The 23550-nt window shown below is 38.9% G+C and overlaps 1 protein-coding gene across 3 annotated transcripts in view; it reads left to right on the forward strand.

The window, feature by feature from the left end:
• LOC126298586 (protein Daple) overlaps positions 1-23550 on the forward strand; it is a 190164-nt gene that overhangs the window by 13603 nt on the left and 153011 nt on the right. For all 3 annotated transcript variants that reach the window (XM_049989958.1, XM_049989957.1, XM_049989959.1), the window contains exons 3-4: positions 14396-14501; positions 20550-20759. In XM_049989958.1, coding sequence (XP_049845915.1) covers positions 14396-14501; positions 20550-20759 — 316 coding nt within the window. The remainder of the gene's footprint in view (positions 1-14395; positions 14502-20549; positions 20760-23550) is intronic.

Consider the following 23550-nt stretch of genomic DNA (forward strand, 5'->3'; position numbering starts at 1 on the left):
TAAACACATTGTAAATCACGCATTGGACAAGTATGTGCCGAAAATGTGGGTTACGGACGGAAAATACCCACCGTGGTTTAACAGCGCAATTCGGAGAATGCTCAGGAAGCAAAGGTAGTTGCACTCGTGGTACAAGAAAGATCGGGAGAATGAGGACAGGCAAAAGTTAATAGAGATCCGTGCTGCTTTAAAAAGAGCGATGCGCGAAGTATTCAACCACTACCACCATCATACCTTAGCAAAAGATCTTGCTGAAAACCCAAGGAAATTCTGGTCTTACGTAAAATTGGTAAGCGGGTTGAAGGCTTCCATTCAGTCACTCACTGATCAGTCTGGCCTGGCAACGGAAGACAGCAAAACAAAAGCTGAAATTTTAAATTTAGCATTTGAGAAGTCTTTCACACAGGTGGATCATATAAACTTAGCACCGTTTGAGTCTTGTACAGATTCCTGTATGGAGGACATAGTGATAGACATCCCTGGGGTTGTGAAGCAGCTGAATGGGTTGAAAATAAATAAATCGCCAGGTCCTGATGGGATTCCAGTTCTGTTTTACAGAGAGTACTCTACTGCATTGGCTCCTTACTTAGCTTGCATTTATCGCGAATCTCTTGCCCAACGTAAAGTCCCGAGCGAATGGAAAAAAAGTGCAGGTGACGCCTGTATATAAGAAGGGTAAAAGGACGGATCTTCAAAATTACAGACCAAGACCAATATCCTTAACATCGGTTTGTTGCAGGATTCTTGAACATATTCTCAGTTCGAATATAATGAATTTCCTTGAGACAGAGAAGTTACTGTCCATGCATCAGCACGGCTTTAGAAAGCATCGTTCCTGCGAAACACAACTCGCCCTTTTTTCACATGATATCTTGTGAACCATGGATGAAGGGTATCAGATGGATGCCATATTCCTTGACTTCCGGAAAGTGTTTGACTCGGTGCCCCACTGCAGACTCCTAACTAAGGTACGAGCATATGGGATTGGTTCCCAAGTATGTGAGTGGCTCGAAGACTTTTTAAGTAATTGAGCCCAGTATGTTGTCCTTGATGGTGAGTGTTCGTCGTAGGTGAGGGTATCATCTGGAGTGCCCCAGGGAGGTGTGGTAGGTCCGCTATTGTTTTCTATCTACATAACTGAGCTTTTGGAAGGGTGGATAGCAATGTGCGGCTATTTGCTGATGATGCTGTGGTGTACGGGAAGGTGTCGTTGAGTGACTGTTGGTGGATACAAGATGACATGGACAGGATTTGTGATTGATGTAAACAATGACAGCTAACTCTAAATATAGATAAATGTAAATTAATGCAGATGAATAGGAAAAAGAATCCTGTAATGTTTGAATACTCCATTAGTAGTGTAGCGCTTGAGACAGTCACGTCAATTAAAACATTGCAGAGCCTATATAAGGCAACAAGTGTCTGATGCAGTTGTTAGATTGGTTGCTGCTGCTACAATGGCAGCTTATCAAGATTTAAGTGGGTTTGACCGTGGTGTTATAGTCGGCACATGAACGATGGGACACAGCATCTCCAAGCTAGCGATGGAGTGGGGAGTTTCCATACAATCATTTCACAAGTGTACCATGAATATCAGGAATTCGGTAAAATATCAAATCTTACCTTCAGTAAATGTCAGCGTGCAGACAATTCAATGAAACATCATCGAATGGGCTTTTGGAGCCGAAGGCCCACTCGTATACCCTTGATGACTGCACAACACAAAGTTTTATGCCTCGCCTGGGCCTGTCAACACTGACATTGGACTGGAAACATGTTGCCTGGTCAGGCAAGTCTCGTTCCAAATTGTACCTAGTGGATGGACATGTACAGGTATGGAGACAATCTCATGAATTCAAGGACCCTGCATGTCAGCGGGGAGACTGTTCAAGCTGGTGGAAGTTCTGTAATGGTGTGGGGCATGTGCAGTTGGAGTGATAATGGACCCCTGATGTGGTTAGATACGACTCTGACAGGTGACACACGCGTAAGCATCCTGTCTGATCACTTGCGTCCATTCACGCCCATTATGAATTACAGCACACTTGGGCAATTCCATCAGGACAATGCAACATCCCTCATGCCCAGAATTGCTACAGAGTGGCTGCAGGAACACTCTTCTGAGTTTAAACACTTCCACTACCCACCAAACTCCCCAAACATGAAGAGTATCTGGGATGCCTTGTAATGTGCTGTTCAGAAGAGTATTGCACCTCCTCATACTCTTACAGGTGTTTGAACAGCCCTGCAGGATCCATGGTGTCAATTCCCTTGAGCAGTACTTCAGACTTTAGTCAAGGTCATGCCATGTTGTGTTGTCCCACTTCTGCATGCTCGCGGGGGCCCTACATGATATTAGGCAGGTATATCAGTTTCTTTGGCTCTTCAGTGTATGACTGCCATAATAGGTTGATTGTAGCATAGACCAAGATATACATTCACCATTGCAGTAACCTACTTGTATGTCTTATTTCCAATTTTGGTGAAAATTCTGATTTTGTGGTTGAATCTAACCTAATAGAACAAAATACTAGTGAACTTTATGTATGAACCATAGCAAATTGTGAACAATCATTCTGATTGGCTAATGGCTGCTGGCAACTGATGCACAGTTTGTTGCATTCTCTTCCCATCTTTCACACATGAACTATATCAACATTATTTCAACACAGTAGCCGCAGACACTGTAAGTCCACTTTTACCAAATGTCTTATGGTTTTTTGTGGCTAGTTAGTTAATTAGTAACATGTTCCGTGGATTTTCAACAATAGATCATAATAATGTGGAAAGAGTCGTTATAGATTCACATTGCAAATTATTTTGTACATATGGTTACATTCTGAACATTTCTATTTTTATTATTAAAAGGAGGAAAAATACATACAGATGTGAGTTAGTTATTTCTGTCCACCACCTTTTACACATTACAATAATAGAAATTCTTCTATGGAGTTGTCAAATAGAAAGTTTCACAGTTTGTTATCAAATTTTACTTTGCTATCTCTCATACTTATTATATCACTGGGTAAATGATTAAAAATTTTTGTTGCAGCGTTGTACACCCCTTTTTGTGCTAAAGACAACCTTAATGGGGAGTAATGAATGTCATTTTTCCTTCTGGTATTGTAATTATGTACTTTATTGTTTCTCTTGAACTGTAGTGGATTATTTACACAAACTTCACGAGGGAATAAATATACTGTGAAGCAGTAGTCAGAATGCCCAACTCCTTAAACAGATATCTACGAGATGATCTTGGGTGATCACCACATATTATTCTTACAGCACATTTTTGTGCAATGAAGTCTCTCTCTCTCTTAAAGATGAGTTACCCCAGAACATTATACCTTACTACATTATTGAATGGAAATATGCAAAATATATCAGCTTACTGATTGGTCTCTCCCCAAGATTTGCAATTATTCTGAGCACAGATGTGGGTGAACTAAATTGTTTTAGGAGTTCTAAAATGTAGTTTTTCCAGTTTAAATTTTCTTCAATATGGATCCCTAAGAACTTTGAAGTTTCCACCGTATTTAATATTTGCTCACCATGTGTTACACTTATCATTGGTGTAGTACTTCTAGACATGCAAAACTGAATATGTTAGATCTTTTTAAAATTGACGGTGAGACTATTTGCAGAGAACCAATCAATGAAACCTTTAAGAACTTTGTTTACCATTTCTTTTGCTTGGATTGATAACAATACTAGTGTCATCTGCAACAAGAACTTATTGTGCTTGTTTTATACTAGACAGAAGATTGTTTACATATATGAGTAACAGTAATGGACAGAAGATCGAACCTTGGGGAACCCCATATGTGATTTCTCCCCATCAGAATTATGTCCCTGGACTATATTGCTTGAATTACTAAGTACAACTTTTTGCATCCTTTTGGTTGGATATGACATTATCCATTGATTGCCTATACAATCAATCTCGTAAAATGTTACTTTATCTAGGAAAGTACTGTGATTCACACAGTGAAGTGCCTTAGTGAGGTCACAGAAAATACAAACTGGTACTGCTTTATCATTTAATGCTTGTAAAATCTGATGGGTGAACAAGTAAGCTGCATTCTCAGTAGAGCAACTCTTCTCAAACCCAAATTGTGATTTGCTAGGGATACTATTATTGCTAAGGTGGGATACTATTGTAGAATACATCACTATCTCAAAAATTTTGGAGAACAATGGCAACAGTGAAACAGGTCGGTAATTATTGACATCTCTCTTATCAAGTTTCTTAAAGAGGTGTTTTGTAATGGCATATTTCAGCGACTCTGAAAAGATGCCTTGAGTTAGTGATGCAGTACATACTTCAAATAAGACTGAGCATATCACATGGGAACAAATTTTTCATACTGTATTGGAAACACCATCAAAACCGGATGAGCTTTTATTTTTGAGAGAATGTATAATTTTCTTAATTTCAGAAGCAGAAGTTGGTGATATATTCATATGATTGAATTTTATGAGACTTAACATTTTCAACATAATACTGTGATTTCGCTCTTGGACTGTTTGTCCCTAAGCTTTTTACTATGTTTAAGAAATGATTGTTTAATGCGATTGCTACGTGTGACTCATCATTTGTAGCCCTTCCATTCAGTTCAGTAGTGCTGTTGTGCTGTTCTGTGGCTGGTTGTCTTGTCTCTTGCTGCACTACATTTCATATTGCTTAAAGTCTGTTGTTGGAAGTACTGATTTCTGACGTTATGTGCATGTTATTTGATTTTTTAATAACCTTTCTTAGCAATTGTGAGATTTTTTGTAGTGTGAAACTACTGCAGGTTCTTACCAGAAGATACATTTCCTGTTTCCTTAATGTCTCTTGTAATCGATGGTTTTTTACCTGGTTGTTTAGTGTTCTTTCTGATTAGCTTATGTGGAAAGCTGTTTGCAAATAATGATATGAATTTATCATGGAGTAGATAAAGTACATCCCAGATTGTCTCCTGTAAACTATTCTTAAAAACATTTGTCCTGGAACATTAATTATTCTAACTGATTTCCACTGAGAAGTATCCATACTGTAAGGCATTACATTATTTTCATAACTAACTATGCATCATGACCAGAGAGAGCATTTGTTACTGAGTAAACAGTTATTTTTTTACTTTGAACTTCATCTTTATCCACCCGTATTGTAAAGATAACTACTGAGACCAAATTGTAGGATCCAAATAAGGTTTCCAGATCATTTTCTGTACCAGAATCCTTTAGAAAATCTATGTTGAAGTCACCACAGAGTATTAACTGCTTGCTGCTGTCTGACAGATAGCACCATAAGGAATCCAAATTCCTCATAAAAAGTTCAAAATTTCCCAATGGGGATTTATATACAGTTTTAATTAAAAGTGAACTATTTTTCAGCATTAATTTACAAGTGCACACTTCTATGTGCTGATCGCAATGTTTTTGAACTTGTGTTCTGTCTTAATATATGTAACAACTCCTGTGTTATTTCTGTTGTGACTCACCAATCTTTCAAAGTGCCGCTGCACAGTTATGCTCGTCCTCTACATGCGGCGCTGTCTGCCAGACATGCAGCAGCAGTGCCACCTGAGCGGCCAGCCAGCCAGTGACCGCTAGACTCGGACTCAGTTATGATTTGACTGTTAAAGTGTACACACGTCTTACTCTGTTTACTTGATCTTTAACTTTCATGTATTGTGTCTTCCTTGAAATATAATATGCAAGAGGCTCAGCCAACCTATCTTTCCCTCTCCTATTCACGTGCAGGCCATGTCTAATATGTCCCCAGCTCCCAATTGTAGCAACACGCACTGCACTCATATGACATTTCAGTCAGCAGCAGCAGCCTGCTCCTGATGTTGTTGTTGTTGTGGTCTTCAGTCCTGAGACTGGTTTGATGCAGCTCTCCATGCTACTCTATCCTGTGCAAGCTTCTTCATCTCCCAGTACTTGCTGCAACCTACCTCCTTCTGAATCTGCTTAGTGTATTCATCTCTTGGTCTCCCTCTACGATTTTTACCCTCCACGCTGCCCTCCAATGCTAAATTTGTGATCCCTTGATGCCTCAAAACATGTCCTACCAACCGGTCCCTTCTTCTTGTCAAGTTGTGCCACAAACTCCTCTTCTCCCCAATTATATTCAGTACCTCCTCATTAGTTATGTGATGTGCCTGTCTAATCTTTAGCATTCTTCTGTAGCACCACATTTTGAAAGCTTCTATTCTCTTCTTGTCCAAACTATTTATCGTCCATGTTTCACTTCCATACATGGCTACACTCCATACAAATACTTTCAGAAACGACTTCCTGACCATTAAATCTATACTCGATGTTAACAAATTTCTCTTCTTCAGAAACACTTTTCTTGCCTTTGCCAGTCTACATTTTATATCCTCCCTACTTCAACCATCATCAGTTATTTTGCTCTCCAAATAGCAAAACTCCTTTACTACTTTAAGTGTCTCATTTCCTAATCTAATTCCCTCAGCATCACCCAACTTAATTTGACTTCATTCCATTATCCTTGTTTTGCTTTTGTTGATGTTCATCTTATATCCTCCTTTCAAGACACTGTCCATTCCGTTCAACTTCTCTTCCAAGTCCTTTGCTGTCTCTGGCAGAATTACAATGTCATTGTGCGAACCTCAAAGTTTTTATTTCTTTTCCATGGATTTTAATATCTACTCTGAATTTTTCTTTTGCTTCCTTTACTGCTTGCTCAATATACAGATGGAATAACATAGGGGAGAGGCTACAGCCCTGTCTCACTCCCTTCCCAACTGCTGCTTCCCTTTCATGTCCCTCGACTCTTATAACTGCCATCTGGTTTCTGTACAAATTGTAAATAGCCTTTCGCTCCCTGTATTTTACCCCTGCCGCCTTTAGAATTTGAAAGAGGGTATTCCAGTCAACATTGTCAAAAGCTTTCTCTAAGTCTACAAATGCTAGAAACGTAGGTTTGCCTTTTCTTAATCTTTCTTCTAAGATAAGTCGTAAGGTTAGTATTGCCTCACATGTTCCAACATTTCTGCGGAATCCAAACTGATCTTCCGCAAGGTCCGCTTCTACCAGTTTTTCCATTCGTCTGTAAGGAATTCGTGTTAGTATTTTGCAGCTGTGACTTATTAAACTGATATTTCGGTAATTTTCACATCTGTCAACACCTGCCTTCTTTGGGATTGGAATTATTATATTCTTCTTGAAGTCTGAGAGTATTTCGCTTGTCTCATACATCTTGCTCACCAGATGGTAGAGTTTTGTCAGGACTGGCTCTCCCAAGGCCGTCAGTAGTTCTACTCCCGGGGCCTTGTTTCGGCTCAAGTCTTTCAGTGCTCTGTCAAACTCTTCACGCAGTATTGTATCTCCCATTTTGTCTTCATCTACATTCTCTTCCATTTCCAGAATATTGTCCTCAAGTACGTCACCCTTGTATAGACCCTCTATATACTCCTTCCACCTTTCTGCTTTCCCTTCTTTGCTTAGAACTGGGTTTCTATCTGAGCTCTTGATATTCATACAAGTGGTTCTCTTTTCTCCAATGGTCTCTTTAATTTTCCTGTAGGCTGTATCCATCTTACCCCTAGTGAGATAAGCCTCTACATCCTTACATTTGTCCTCTAGCCTTCCCTGCTTAGCCATTTTGCACTTCCAGTCGATCTTATTTTTGAGACCTTTGTATTCCTTTTTGCCTGCTTCATTTGCTGCATTTTTATATGTTCCCCTTTCATCAATTAAATTCAATATTTCTTCTGTTACCCAAGGATTTCTACTAGCCCTCGTCTTTTTACCTACTTGATCCTCTGCTGCCTTCACTACGTCATCCCTCAGAGCTACACATTCTTATTATACTGTATTTTTTGCCCCATTTGTGACAATTGTTCCCTTATGTTCTCCCTGAAACTCTGTACAACCTCTGGTTTAATCAGTTTGTCCAGATCCCATCTCCTTAAATTCCCACCTTTTTGCAGTTTCTTCAGTTTTAATCTACAGTTCATAACCAATAGATTGTGGTCAGAGTCCACATCTGCCTTGGTAAATGTCTTACAATTTAATACCTGGTTCCTAGATCTCTGTCTTACCATTATATAATCTATCTGATACCTTCTAGTATTTCCAGGATTCTTCCATGTGTACAACCTTCTTTTATGATTCTTGAACCAAGTGTTAGCTATGATTAAGTTATGCTCTGTGCAAAACTCTACCAGGCGGCTTCCTCTTTCATTTCTTAGCCCCAATCCATATACACCTACTATGCTTCCTTCTCTCCCTTTTCATACTCTCGAATTCCATGACTATTAAATTTTCGTCTCCCTTCACTACCTGAATAATTTCTCTTATCTCATCATACATTTCATCAATTTCTTCATCATCTGCAGAGCTAGTTGGCATAAAAACTTGTACTGTTGTAGTAGGTGTGGGTTTCGTGTCTATCTTGGCCACAATAATGCGTTCACTATGCTGTTTGTAGTAGCTTACCCGCAATCCTATTTTTTTATTTATTATTAAACCTACTCCTGCATTACCCCTATTTGATTTTGCATTTATAACCCTGTATTCACCTGACCAAAAGTCTTGTTCCTCCTGCCACCGAACTTCACTAATTCCCACTATATCTAACTTTAACCTATCCATTTCCCTTTTTAAGTTTTATAACCTTCCCGCCCGATTAAGGGACCTGACATTCCCTGCTCCGATCCGCAGAACACCAGTTTTCTTTATTCTGATAACGACATCCTCTTGAGTAGTCCCCACCTGGAGATCCGAATGGGAGACTATTTTACCTCCGGAATATTTTACCCCAGAGGACGCCATCATCATTTAACCATACAGTAAAGCTGCATGCCCTCAGGAAAAATTACGGATGGCTTTTTCAAAACTGCATAAAACTTTTCTTGCTTGGGTTAGCAGAAAGGGAGTTAACAGTAAACCACTTAAAACGTTTCATAAAATGCTGTTGGTGACTGTGACTGTCTTAATAAATGATGCATTTGCACTTGCCACCATTTCCAGCTGCAGGCATGTCATAAGCATAAATCAGAAACTATAAACGCTCCAGGACAGAACATTTTGGGACTCCATGATGAATAACACCCCACTCTGAAACAACAGCTACTCTCAGTTTGAAATCCACAGCTTCCAGTGAGAAATAATTTCAACGGGTTCATGATTGGCCCCTGATGCCATACTTCTGGGCTACATGTGATAGTAGTTGATGATCCACACAGCCAAAGGCTTGTTGAATCACATAATATACCCACTGATGAACTGTTTTGTGTAGGGATTCTTAAGGTATTTCCCACAAATGTGAGTAAGTGTTTGAGGTGTTTGACAATCTTCACATGCATCAGTTTTTGAAATATTTTTGAAAATACCATAAGAAGTGAAAAATGGTTTGTAATACTTCATATTTGAGGCATCCCCCCCCCCCTTTTTTTAGAATAGGTTTTACAGTGGCATATTTAATAATCTTTGGAAATGTGCCCAGGTACTTTGCTGAGTTAAGGATACAGCTCAGTATTCTACGCATTTCTCTACAGCAGTGTTTCTGTAGCTTACTAGAGATGTTGTCAGTGCCACATGAATGCTTATTTTTTTTAACGAGACAGTGGAATTCTTGTGTTTTGCTTTGTTCATAGGAGATAACATTATTGCACCAAACATTTTTGGAGCTTCATGTAGTTCTGACTTACAGCCTATCTCCTCAGTGACACTCTGGAAGTGTTGTGTGCAAGATTTTTGCAATCTATTGCATATCACTAACTTCATTATTTTTAAGATTAAGGACAACAGAGGAAGCCTTGGAGGAAGCATAACATGTCTCCCTTTTTATAACATTTCACGTGCTTTTGGTTTTCTTACCTGAACTATTGATTTTATCCAAAAATTACATACTTTTTGATTTTTCAATCATTTTGTTTCATTTTGTGAATGTTCTTTATGGAGAATTTATGTGAAGATTTGCTCGCAATATGCAGGGTGTTAAAAAAAATAGATATTTTGAAAGGTGGTAGTATAGACCAAAACAAGACAGAAATGCCCAATAAACATGGGTGCTAAAATCCATACCTTAAGAGCCACAAGCACTTGTTCATCTTCTCTATTGTGAAACACATCCCTTTTACTGCTACATCTTTTCTGTGTTGAATGACCTACAGAATGCAGTAAACAAATTAAAACATGTTATTCTGCTGCTATGAAACAGCAGAGCTTCTAATGTAATATGTGTGCTATTAAATATGATCTGCGCTTGTGAGCAATCGCTAAAGGAGGTGCTCAATATGACTTCTATTCATAGTAAGGCATACTCCTGTCCAATGCGTTAGAGAATCACACACACTCTAAAAATCTCCAGGTTGGTCACAGATGTCCTGCCAGACACTGATGACACATTCTTGTAGTGCTCGTACATAATTAATGGGGCTTACATACACCATAGATTTCAAGTACCTCGTGCACAGTAATATGCTTCCATTACACTGGTAAGTGCCAAAATAAAACTACAGTATAAAAGCACTTCACAAACTTACCACAATACAAACTGGTTCTATTAGAACTAATGTATGTGCTGCACTTATCAAGAACTGTGGATGTGGTGTATGCTAACAACAGTAACAGATGTTTACTGTGTGCTGTATTCGCAGACAATAACAAAGTATGTCCTCATTTGTTTACTGTGTTCTGTATGTCATGTGTCATAGCAAAGAGCTTACAGTAGAAGAGACATTTCAAGCATTTGTCCATCATTAGTGGTATCTTAGCCTGATAAAATACACTACTGCCAATGAGCAGCTTACGTCAAACAGTTAATTATTAATATGAGATATTTGCAATTTCTACAAGCTGCAGAGAATGAAATGTGCAAGACAGTTTTAGAATTCACCTTTCCGCTTTATACAGGCTACCTTTTTGACTGCATCACTGTAATTAATTTTAGAATGAAATTCATGCACACCTGTACTTGACACCATCTGGTGGCATAAAGCTGGAACTGATTTACTATCCATCAAACTGCACTGAAGTGGATTCCTTTGAATGAGGCAGTGTCTATGTGCATGAAGGTATTTATTTAGGGGCATACCCACTTTGTGTCTTTCTGTGTGGAACTGAAACTGCATATGTCTACCCACAAGACATTCTTGGTGATTTCATCCTACAATATGATAGTGAAAAAAGAAATGAAATGATTGTTTGGCATTGGTGGCCGGGAGACCCCACCTGTGGTAGTTCAGCTGCCGAGTTGCAAGTCTTTTCAGGTGACGCCACGTTGGGTGACTTGCATGTTGATGATGATGAAATGATGGTGATGACAACACAACTCTCTGTGCCTGAGTGGAGAAAATCTCTGATCCTGCCGGAATCAAATGCAGGCCCACTGCATGGTGGTCAGATGTACTTGACCACCCAGCTAAGGAGGTGGACAATATGATTGTGCCCAACTACATTGGATTCTGTTGTAAACAAGTAACTTGAACAGCATACATGGATTTAAAAGATTTCTCTGTTAACTTAAGTCCCAAAAAGTGCATCAAAGATACTCTCATGAGGCTCATTCCATCTTGTAGTCTTTCTTTGGGGACCTTTTATGTGCTGACAACAGCTTTGTAAGAGGAATGGCATTCACTTCCTATGGAGCTCACAGGCACCACTATATACTGTATTGCAGGTTGGGGAATTATACTCCATATTGATATTACTTGTGCTACAGAAAATGGATGTATCAGAAGACTAGCTACTAAGAAGAATGTAAGGGACAGAAAGCTGACAATTTATACCAATAATAAAGCATTACTGACATACATGCAGTTGATATATCTCCAAGAATAACACATATTAAAAAAAGGACCAAGCTTCAAGATTTATTTTTCGTATTTACTTTAGTTCTTTGATACATTACAAATTATAAAATAATGTTGATAGAATGTATAATTATCCTTCCAGGAAAAAAGTATGTGGTGAGTTATTGAGCAATTTCTTGATTTATTATAATAGAATTACAGCAAACTGTGAAACCTAATGTGAACACACATGAAATTATGTCAGTGTGATCACATATTGACTCAGCCATAAACGATAGCAGCTGTTATGTTGACTAATGTTTCTTTTGAAATGATGGTAGAAATTGACAGCAGAAGGCAGCACTTGTCAAGGGACAGGTAGCTAGATATCTTTACATTGTTCTTTTATGAAATGATTGTAGTTTTCGAGTGATAGGTGGCTTGAATGTTGAGAAAATTCTGGCCCAAGCAGTACTCTTTTGAACACCTTATAGTGACCTGAGTTATGTTCAGGTTATGTCTCGAAAGTGTTAAAAACATGCAAGAGGTTAAAATGTAATTTTATTTTCTGTCATTGTCTTCTCGTACTGTATTTATAAAACATAATGTGTTACATACTTTGGCTCAGTTTTATCTGTTGTTGTTGTTGTGGTCTTCAGTCCTGAGACTGGTTTGATGCAGCTCTCCATGCTACTCTATCCTGTGCAAGCTTCTTCATCTCCCAGTACTTGCTGCAACCTACATCCTTCTGAATCTGCTTAGTGTATTCACCTCTTGGTCTCCCTCTACGATTTTTACCCTCCACGCTGCCCTCCAATGCTAAATTTGTGATCCCTTGATGCCTCAAAACATGTCCTACCAACCGGTCCCTTCTTTTTGTCAAGTTGTGCCACAAACTCCTCTTCTCCCCAATTCTATTCAATACCTCCTCATTAGTTATGTTATTTACCCATCTAATCTTCAGCATTCTTCTGTAGCACCACATTTCGAAAGCTTCTATTCTCTTCTTGTCCAAACTAGTTATTGTCCATGTTTCACTTCCATACATGGCTACACTCCATACAAATACTTTCAGAAACGACTTCCTGACCATTAAATCTATACTCGATGTTAACAAATTTCTCTTCTTCAGAAACGCTTTCCTTGTCATTGCCAGTCTACATTTTATATCCTCCCTACTTCGACCATCATCAGTTATTTTGCTCTCCAAATAGCAAAACTCCTTTACTACTTTAAGTGTCTCATTTCCTAATCTAATTCCCTTGGCATCACCTGATTTAATTTGACTACATTCCATTATCCTCGTTTTGCTTTTGTTGATGTTCATCTTATATCCTCCTTTTAAGACACTGTACATTCCGTTCAACGGATCTTCCAAGTCCTTTGCTGTCTCTGACAGAATTACAATGTCATCGGTGAACCTCAAAGTTTTTATTTCTTCTCCGTGAATTTTAATACCTATTCCAATTTTTTCTTTTGTTTCCTTTACTGCTTGCTCAATATACAGATTGAATAACATCGAGGAGAGGCTACAACCCTGTCTCACTCCCTTGCCAACCGCTGCTTCCCTTTCATTTCCCTCGACTCTTATAACTGCCATCTGGTTTCTGTACAAATTGTAAATAGCCTTACGCTCGCTGTATTTTACCCCCGCCACCTTTAGGATTTGAAAGAGAGTATTCCAGTCAACATTGTCAAAAGCTTTCTCTAAGTCTACAAATGCTAGAAATGTAGGTTTGCCTTTTCTTAATCTTTCTTCTAAGATAAGTCGTAAGGTTAGTATTGCCTCACATGTTCCAACATTTCTGCGGAATCCAAACTGATCTTCCGCAAGGTCCGCTTCTACCAGTTTTTCCATTCGTCTGTAAAGAATTCGTGTTAGTATTTTGCAGCTGTGACTTATAAAACTGATATTTCGGTAATTTTCACATCTGTCAACACCTGCTTTCTTTGGGATTGGAATTATTATATTCTTCTTGAAGTCTGAGGGTATTTCGACTGTCTCATAAATCTTGCTCACCAGATGGTAGAGTTTTGTCATGACTGGCTCTCCCAAGGCCGTCAGTTATTCTAATGGAATGTTGTCTACTCCGGGGGCCTTGTTTCGACTCAGGTCTTTCAGTGCTCTGTCAAACTCTTCCCGCAGTATTGTATCTCCCATTTCTTCTTCATCTGCATCCTCTTCCATTTCCAGTACATCGCCCTTGTATAAACCTTCTATATACTCCTTCCACCTTTCCGCCTTCCCTTCTTTGCTTAGAACTGGGTTTCCATCTGAGCTCTTAGCGAACGACCGTCGCAGGTACCAAGAGGAGAACCGCATCGGAAATGACCGCGGAGAAGCCTTTGGACGTTGGCGCGCTTGGTACATATAGTCTGCGCCCGCGAGCTCGGCTTCAGTTCACCACTGGCAATGGAGGGTGAAGCTTTGACAATGCCAGCCACTCGTGTTGGCGAAACGTCAGAAAAATCATTAGATGAACGTCGGCCGAAGAACCCGAGACAGAAGCCAATAGGCAGTTTGTCAACAAGTGGCCACCAAAGCCTTAACAATTTTGTATTTTGGTTTTGATAATTTTCTTCAATGTATGAAAAACTGTGATTTTTGGTAATTAATTTTTATTTTTGCATTTTTGCAGTGACCCTGAACCTGTACATCATGGTGTTGTGCCTAGTGTGGGCAGTGCTGTGCAGAGAATTAGAAACTTGGATATTATCATTAGGAACATCAAGACACTCTATGAGGTAACAAAATATTTAATTTTTATTAAATGCTGTGTAGTATCTCCATCATATTACCTCTTTTATTGAGATATAGATTAATTTAACTTTTATTTGAAATACGTCATATTCCATTTAAGCATGAAAAAAGTGAATGCTATACAAAATTGAAAACAATAGTTAAATGCTATTCAGAGTTATTCATTAGCAATAGTTAATTTTATTTAAGTGAAATATTCCTGTTTTCAGTTAACAACTGAGCAGCAGGTAGTTGAAAAATAGAAAGTGGCATGAAGTTGCCAATGTAGAAAGGTCTGTAAGGAAGTAGGCAGGAGAAATGTCAAGGATGAGAAAAAAAACCTATCACAAAACAAATTGAAGCACGAGTCCAGTGACAGTGGATGCATTCCTAATAGCAAAACAGATATTGTCCAAGATGTTGAACAGTTTGTTATAAAAAACGCCCTGACATCACTGTAGGACACTGGTATCTGTAAACACTGAAGTGGCGTCTGGCCTTTTATCAGCTTGCTTGGCTGGCTCATGTTGTACACTGCAACAGTGTCCCCGACAGACAGTGTACAATTACACAGATTGATGATATATTTTCTCTATCAGCCTCTGGATGAGCTACTAATACCCTTTGTGTTGGAGCTGATAATGTTCCAATTGATGTGAGGAAGGGTACCTCAAATTTGATGTTTTAGACCTGGTGCCACTGTGTGGAGTAGTTAGTTTGTTGTCAGCTGCTGGTTGACAGTCTTATGTAGACCATCGCCTGAAGGGAGGCTGAAGTATACTGGCTGAGTGGGAGAGCTGGTGGCATCTGGCCCAGATGATAGGAACACAACTGATTCTGGTGTTGTCCCAGTTTGCCCTGGGATGTTGCAACCATCACTAGGTGATAGCTGTGACTAGCCATGACAACTCTTCTGATCTATTCTAGTGTGGCCCTAAATTTGTATGTCCTCACTTGAATGTCAACTTAGGACAGTGTGGTGTTATCCCCTTAGTCTGTTGGCAGAAACAGCAGAATGAGGAGTGTACGGTGAGGCCAGCAGTGAAGCGGCTCATCCAGGCAATGGCCATGAGTGTTGCTTGAAAATTATTTCAAGCCTCTTTACAAGTGACCTTGCACAACTGTTTACGCATTTAAATTTTAAAAACACATAAAGACAGCTGCTGTAAATTTTGATTCATTCTCAGTTAGAAGGGTATGGGGTGTTCCTTCAATGGGAGAGATGTTTAGTGAATTCATCATAGTGTTGACTGACGGTAAGCTGTACCTTGATGCATGAGAAATGGGGGTGTGAATCTATTACAGTGAGTTATATGGCTTCCAAAAGAGATCCAGCAAAATCAAATGTTCTGTAGATTTTGTTGACTCCAGCCATGTGGATAATATTTGGGGACACAAATGCAGTCTTGCAAAGCAGTTGCAATGACAAGCATTAATATTTCATTTTCAAATGTGAAAATGTCTTTTTTAGCTTGCAATTGGTGATGTTTTGCAAAATATTGACAAAGCCAAGGATGTCATGCTGTCAATAGCATTACTGGTCAATCTTGTTGTGTATAAATGTTGTGCTTTGTGGAGAAGTGGATCTTGCCTTATAGTTGTTGGTACATCATGAGATATGTTGCTGGAATTCTTCTGAGGTTTGGATGACATGATAATATATTTGGGAGGATACAGTTTCTCACCTATCAAATACTGGATCAGGTCCCATAGACAATCTAGGTAATGCATCTGCATTTTTCATGTGAATATTGTTGAGATGGGCCGTAACAACTGAAATATTGAAAATTTTACAAATAGAAAGTATTTTGCAGGAACTAGTGTGCACAGTTTACATAACATATGTCCATCTTATGTAAACAGTTGTACTACTGTGTGCTATGTTTTTGTAATGTAACAAGCATCTATGAATGATATATTTGTGGGCATGGCCATCTGCACGAGGTGCTTTATATTTTTAAATATTTTCGATGTGACAGACCTTTTATAATGTGCTTATTTTCATCCACATGACAACTTGGCATGAGCTCCAACATAAAATGAACATGCTGCATAACAAAAAGACTTTTTTAAGACCCGAAGATGGCAGCAAAGTCTATCAAAACTGGTTATGTTAAATAAAGAAATATTTATGCAATCTTGGCTGCTAAATATTTTTATTGAACAACAAAGAAGCACAGTCCAAAGAATTACAAAGTTTGTTATGAAAGGAACACTGACATCAGAACTGTTTAGATAAAGAGGAAGTGGCTTAAAACAGGCTATGGACAGCCTTTTAACTGCCCTGGTAGCTGCCTCACATGACACCTTGCCACAGATCTTAAGCAAGGCCACTGACAGTGTTTCTGTTAGACATTGTAGCAGATTGATGATATCTTTTACATATTCACATCTGATGGGTCTATTAAAGTGTAATTAGTCTATTACACAGATACATTTGTTCCATGTTCTAAGCTGATATGTCTGGTACTTGGTTATTGTCAAATAGTATGCAATGCAAAAGTAGATCATCCAGTTACTGGATGCACTGTACACTACAACATTCATTTTGAAATCTTATATTTGAGCCATGTGGGTGCTCCCTCATTACATCCTGTGTATACTTGGTAGGTGGGTGCGCTCTCTCCATTGCATAGCTACTCCATTAGCTCACCTGCGTTAGATTTTCACTAACTGTACATTCTATCTGAATCTACTACTGCTAACTGTCCCCTGCTTCGCTGTACCTATTTGCACCCATGTCACTTAAATTTACATCCGCTGTTTAGTCAAAAAGTGACAAACATAATTTTATAACGTTGCCTTTTTAGTGCTTGATTTTATTACTTCCTTTCTCTTTATTGTTTACGCATAAATGCTTCATACACTGATAAACCAGCTTTTTAATGCTTAGTTTCATTGCTTCCTTTCTCTTTATTCTTTATGTTCAAATGTTTCATACACTGATAAACCAGCTTTTTAATGCTTACTTTAATTGCTTCCTTTCTTTTTATTCTTTATTTTTAAATGTTTCATACACTGATAAACCAAAATGTTATGACTAGTGCCCAGTTCAAATCTGAATGCCTCTTGCTGATGTTGCAGGAACACGCTGTGGTGAGGGTAGCTTACTCTGAGGTGACAAAAGTCATGGGATACCCACTTTTGTCCAGCATAGTGCAGAAATTGGACATGACATAGACTCAATAAGTCACTGGAAGCCCCCTGTAGAAATATTGAGTGCTGCTGCCTCTATAGCCGTCCATAACTGCGAAAGTGTTGCCAGTACAGGATTTTATGCCTGAACTGACCTCTCGATTATGTCCCATAAATGTTCGATGGGTTTCATGTCGGGCGATCACGAAGACCAAATCATTCGCTCGAATTGTCCAGAATGTTCTTCACATCAGACATAACAATTGTTGCCCAGTGACATGGCACATTATCATCCACAAAAATTAAGCCCATGAATTTCTGTAAATAGTCTCCAAGTAGCTGAACAGAATTATTTCCAGCAATGATCAGTTCAGTTGGACCAGAGGACCCCATCCATTCTATGTCAATACAGCCCACACCATTATGGAGCCACTGCCAGCTTGCACTGTGCCTTGTTGACAATTTCGATCTATGACTGTGTGGGGCCTGCACCACACTTGAACCCTACCATCAGCTCTTATCAACTAAAATCGGGATCCATCTGACCAGGCCACAATTTTCCAGTCATCTAGGGTTCATCCAATATTCTCATGAGCCCAGAAGAGGTGCTGCAGGGGATGTCATGCTGTTAGCTGAGGCACTCGTGTCGATCATATGCTGCCATAGCCCATTAATGCCAAATTTCACCACACTACCAATGGGTAACTTCATCATATGTCGCACATTGATTTCTGTGGTTATTTCACACTGTGTTGCTTGTCTGTTAGCGCTGACAGTGCTATGCAAATGCCGCTGCTCCCGATCGGTAAGTGAAGGCCACCTGGCCCTGCATTGCCCATGGTGAGAGGTAATGCCTGAAATTTGGTATTCTCTGCATGCTCTTGATACTTTGGATCTCAGAATATTGAATTCTCTAACAATTTCTGAAATGCAATGTCCCACACATCTAGCTCCAAACTATTATTCTGTGTTTAAAGTCTGTTCATTCCCTTTGTGCAGCCATAATCATGTCAGAAACCTTTTCACTTGAATCACCTGAGTACAAATGACAGATCTGCCAATGCACTGCCCTTTTGTATGTTGTGTACGCATTCCTGGCACCGTCAGTGTCTGTGCATATCACTGTCCCATGACTTTTGTCACCTCAGTGTATAAGCAGTGCAGAGATGAATGGACAATCATTCTAGCAATGACACAGGCTGTAGAGGGGAAGTCCATTGACATAAGTGAATTTGACAAAGGGCGGATTTTTATGACTGGGAATGAGCACCTTGTAGATGGTAAAGCTGGTAGGCTGCTATTGTGAACATTTGTGGAAAGTAATTGAAAGCTGATGAAACCATGAGTAGGTATCACCTTCTCACAGAACATGGAGGTCGGTGACTTGCCAACTCAGTAAGCAACATAGGCAATGATTTGTTACATATCTGATGACAGAGTACAAATATGGTGGAAGCACAAGTGTATCAGAGTACACTGTTCAGCACACATTGTTGAACATCTGGTTCCCATGTTGAATCAATAGATTTTAAATTAAAATTGTAGTAGGCATGTTATCATCAAGACTGAACTGCAAATTATGATTGTAGAGGGCAAGGTATCACCAAGATTGGACCGTGGACCAATAGAAATGTGTCGCCTGGTTGGATGAATCGTGCTTCTTGTTACACTAGTTCAGTGGCCATGTCTGGATGCACCACCCCCAAGTAAATGGCTGTTGGAAATGTGCACTGTGTCATGCACAGAGGGCGGTGTGGGTTGTATTACACTGTGGGAAACATTCATCTGGGCTTCCATGGGACCTAGGGTAGTAATCAAAGGTATCATGACATTGCTGTAGATGACCTACAACCATTCAAGTTTTACATGAACATTGCTATGGATGACCTACAACTACTCGTGCTTCATATTTTCCCCGATGCTGATGGCATCTTTCAGCAGGATAACTGTCCTTATCCCAAGGTCAAAATCATACTGTGTGGTGTACTCATGTTGATATTGCAAAGCTGAACCTCTGTGTATTGGCCCTGATGGGCTGTTTGGAACCAAGCTGCTGTTGGGTCATGCTCTGCCCATTATTTCATTCAGCTGCAGGATGTAGGGGCTTTGGGTCAGCACACTACTCTCCTGGCCGTTGTTGTTCCCCAGACCTTGGAGCTGCTACTTCTCACTCAGGTAGCCTCTTAGTTGATATCATGAGGCTGAGTGCACCTCATTCCAGATCTCCTACCAAGGAAAAATTCCTGGTGGTATTGGGGAATTGAACTTGGGTGCTGTACATAGCATTCGGATATGGCGACAACTGAGCTACAGAGATGGACCTCACATTGTCATGGTCCCCAAATTCACCTGATGTGGCATGTAATCTAATTTGACATTTGTTGTTACATGCCACCTACAAGGAGTTGCAAGTTTGATGGCAAACTCTGGTTGTTGCAGAGCTGTGGCTTACAGCATCTAATTGCCACACAGAATTAAATTTTTTACCCTTGTAACCTGTTATCGATTGTGACAGGAAACCAATTTTCACTTCACAATGTACCACATGGTATGTCAGGCGAAGTAATTTTACGTGAATCATTTATGGAATACAATATCGCCTTTCACATGTCAGCTATCACCTAAAGAAAGAGGAATGGAGCAGATAGAGCTTCAGGATTTCCCCGTGTTGTTGGGTAGGATATTGCTATTGAAATTAAAGGGATAACTCTGGCCAGAAATATAGGATCTAAAAAGTAGTGGATAAGTGACTTTATTGTCTATAAAGCAGTGGAAACTCAGTATCAAAGATAAAAATGTGTCCACTGTCCACAAACATGAGTTTTAATAGTCCCTTTAAACATATTTTGTTGGGTGGTGTTAGGTGCATGACTTTTCATTTCACTTTTTTTTAATATACATTACTGCCATTTTCACAGGAGGAGCTTGGTCAAATTGTCTTGGTGTTGCCAGACTGTATACAGCTTGGCCAAAAGCCAAACAGCAAAGAGGGTCTGGACCAGATGAAGCTTCTGTTACTACTTCTTTTGGGATGTGCAGTTCAGTGCCCTAACAAGGAAACATTTATAGAACGTATCAGAGCCATGGATGTGACCTTACAGCATGGAATAGTTGATTGCATTAAACAGGTATTCAGTGGTGTCAGTCTGCTAATTAATTAGCAGTCATTTATCTTTACATAAGTATGCACTCCGAATATTGTCTGAAACTGATAACGTGATTTCTTGCAGAAATATCTTCAGGGACCTGCTTACACCCCCTCATAATATTTATGGTTAATAATAAGAGTGAATGGAGGATGAACTGTGAAAGTCAGAGCCACAGTACTAGAAATAAAAATAATTTCCATACATACTTTTCATCACTGTCTAGGGTTCAGCATGGAGTTTTATATTCTGTTGCAAAAGTCATTAACATCAGTAAGGAAATTGGAAATCCTCAAATATACAAAAATAAAGTAAAAATGTATCTTATTAGCTATACCTATAATTTATTAGAATATTTGGATTCAAGGTGTAAATTACAGTCAACACTAAGGTTCATTTTAAACATTTTTTTTTTTTTAATATAGTAGAGTCAAGTTACATTAAATGCTTAGTGTATAGTAGTGGACAAAATCAGCATCCAATTGAGGGCCATTTTAACAGAACTCAACAAACGCCATTTTTTTCGAAGTGTGTTCTTTAATGGATTCTGATACTTAATAATAACTAAATGAAAATATGACAATACTAAATATTTGCTGTTGAAAAAGTCGCTTGACTGTAGAAAATTTTCACAAAGCGTGACATGTCTATTTTTCAAGATTCCACAGAACTCAACTTATTGTTCTTTTATACTGTATGCTTCAAACTTAGAACATAAAATTTAAAAGTTAAATTTAGTGGCCTTATAACTCACTTATGGTTATTGTTAGACAATTCAACATCATCCTACAATGTAAATCAACTGTTTGCTAAGCTTTCTTCAGACAACAATGCATATTGTCTCCCTTAATTCTCTTTCATATTTATTCACGGTTTTACTACCAGATTCGTAGCTGTTGTGGTATGCTCTTGTTGGAACACCATTTTTAAGATGTTAGAAAGTTCTGAATATTCTGAAACAGTACAGCAGATGAAAAGTGCAAGATAAGCAGGAGTTGTCAAGTTCAAAAGCATGAGAAGTGCATGAATGCACTCTCAAAGGAAGATCTATATATAGACTGTAACCATATCAGAACATAAGGAAGATCTAAATATAGACTGTAACCATATCGGAACATCATGCAAAGCAGGATGTTTTTGTTTCAGTGATCTTATTCGTTTCGAGAGAGCCTGCATATGAATAAAACAAAAGCCGAACAGAAAATTTCTTACTGTGAGTAATGTAGTTAAATTAGAGTTTTGCTGGTGAATAAATATGCACCATATGAAGATAATTTTAATTGATGTAAGGCATTTCAAATAAAAGTTAAATGAGTTTTTGACAATTTATGGCTTATGCTAAACTTTGGAGGGCTGAAACACCATGAAATTTGTGGACTTTTAAGGTTTTTGCTTATAACTTAAAATGATACATCCTACAGAAAATTTCCAAACACCTGTAAGAAAGAGCATAAAATTTCACATACAGTGACCCACTGAAGAGTTAATATTGGTTCAGCCATTTAGCCACAATTGATTGTCAAATATTGGCAGTTTTCACCGGTTTGGCAGAAAGTTGAATTATGTTCATGTTCCAACACCTGTAACTCAAAAATAAATTTTAAAATTCACTCACTCCTGTGGAAAGATACAAATACTTACTTACTCACTGGTCATAGCGGACTCGAGAGTCCATTACCGCAGCAACATATTTTCGCTATCTGTCCCTGTCTTGGGCTATTTCCTTCCATTTACCTTCAATACCTAGGCTCCTCAAATCAGCCTTTACATCGTCCTCCCATCTATGCCTCGGTCTCCCCACAGGAAGTTTTCCTTCTAGGTGCCCTACCAATACTCTGCGCGCTGCCCTGCCCTCATCCATTCGAGGTACGTGACCCGCCCATTGCAGCCTACGTGATTTAATAATACTGATTATGTCAGGGCTTGAATAGAGTTCGTGAACCTCTTTGTTATGCAGTTTTTGCCACTCTCTGCTAATGTCATCCCTTCTTGCTCTGAAAATTTTCTGCAAAATTTTGTTTTCAAACACTCGAAACGACTTTTCATTTTGCACAGTGAGAGACCAAGTCTCACACACATGCAGCATAACTGGTAGAATAATAGTTTTGTATATTCTAATCTTCAAATTCCTAGACAATATCTGCAGTGAAAGTAATCTATTCAGTGAGAAGTAGCATGCATTTCCCGCCCTTAATATCTTCTTCAGTTCAGATTCAATCTCATTTCTCGAAGTGATGCCCACACCTAGATACTTAAATGTGTTCACTTTTTCAAACGGCATGTCTCCAACTCTTAACATTTCCTGATCTTCTGCTGTTGGCATTCTAGTAGTAACCAGGTATTTAGTTTTGTCTTCACTTATCTTTAGACCTACATCTTCACTAGCCTTGATTAACGCATTCACATTTGCTGTTACAGATTATTTCCTATCGCTAATGATGATTAGATCATCTGCATACCCTAATATCTTAATATTTCCATTTAAATCCACACCATCTGAATTATCTGCTGCCATTTGTACAATATATTCTAGGACTAAATTAAAAAGTAGCGGAGACAGGGCATCTCCCTGCTTAAGACTGTTCTTTATTACAAGTTCTTCTAACTCCAATTTCCCCACACGTACTCTACCTTTTGTGTTTTTCAAACTCGCTTCTATAAGTCTAACATACTTCTTTTGTATTCCAAGTTCCAAAAGAATTCTGTACAATTTTGACTGCAATACTGAATCATATGCTTTTGTAAAATCTATGAAAAGATTATGAACTGGTTT

This window comes from Schistocerca gregaria, chromosome X (assembly GCF_023897955.1).
Source record: "Schistocerca gregaria isolate iqSchGreg1 chromosome X, iqSchGreg1.2, whole genome shotgun sequence".
NCBI lineage: Eukaryota > Metazoa > Arthropoda > Insecta > Orthoptera > Acrididae > Schistocerca > Schistocerca gregaria.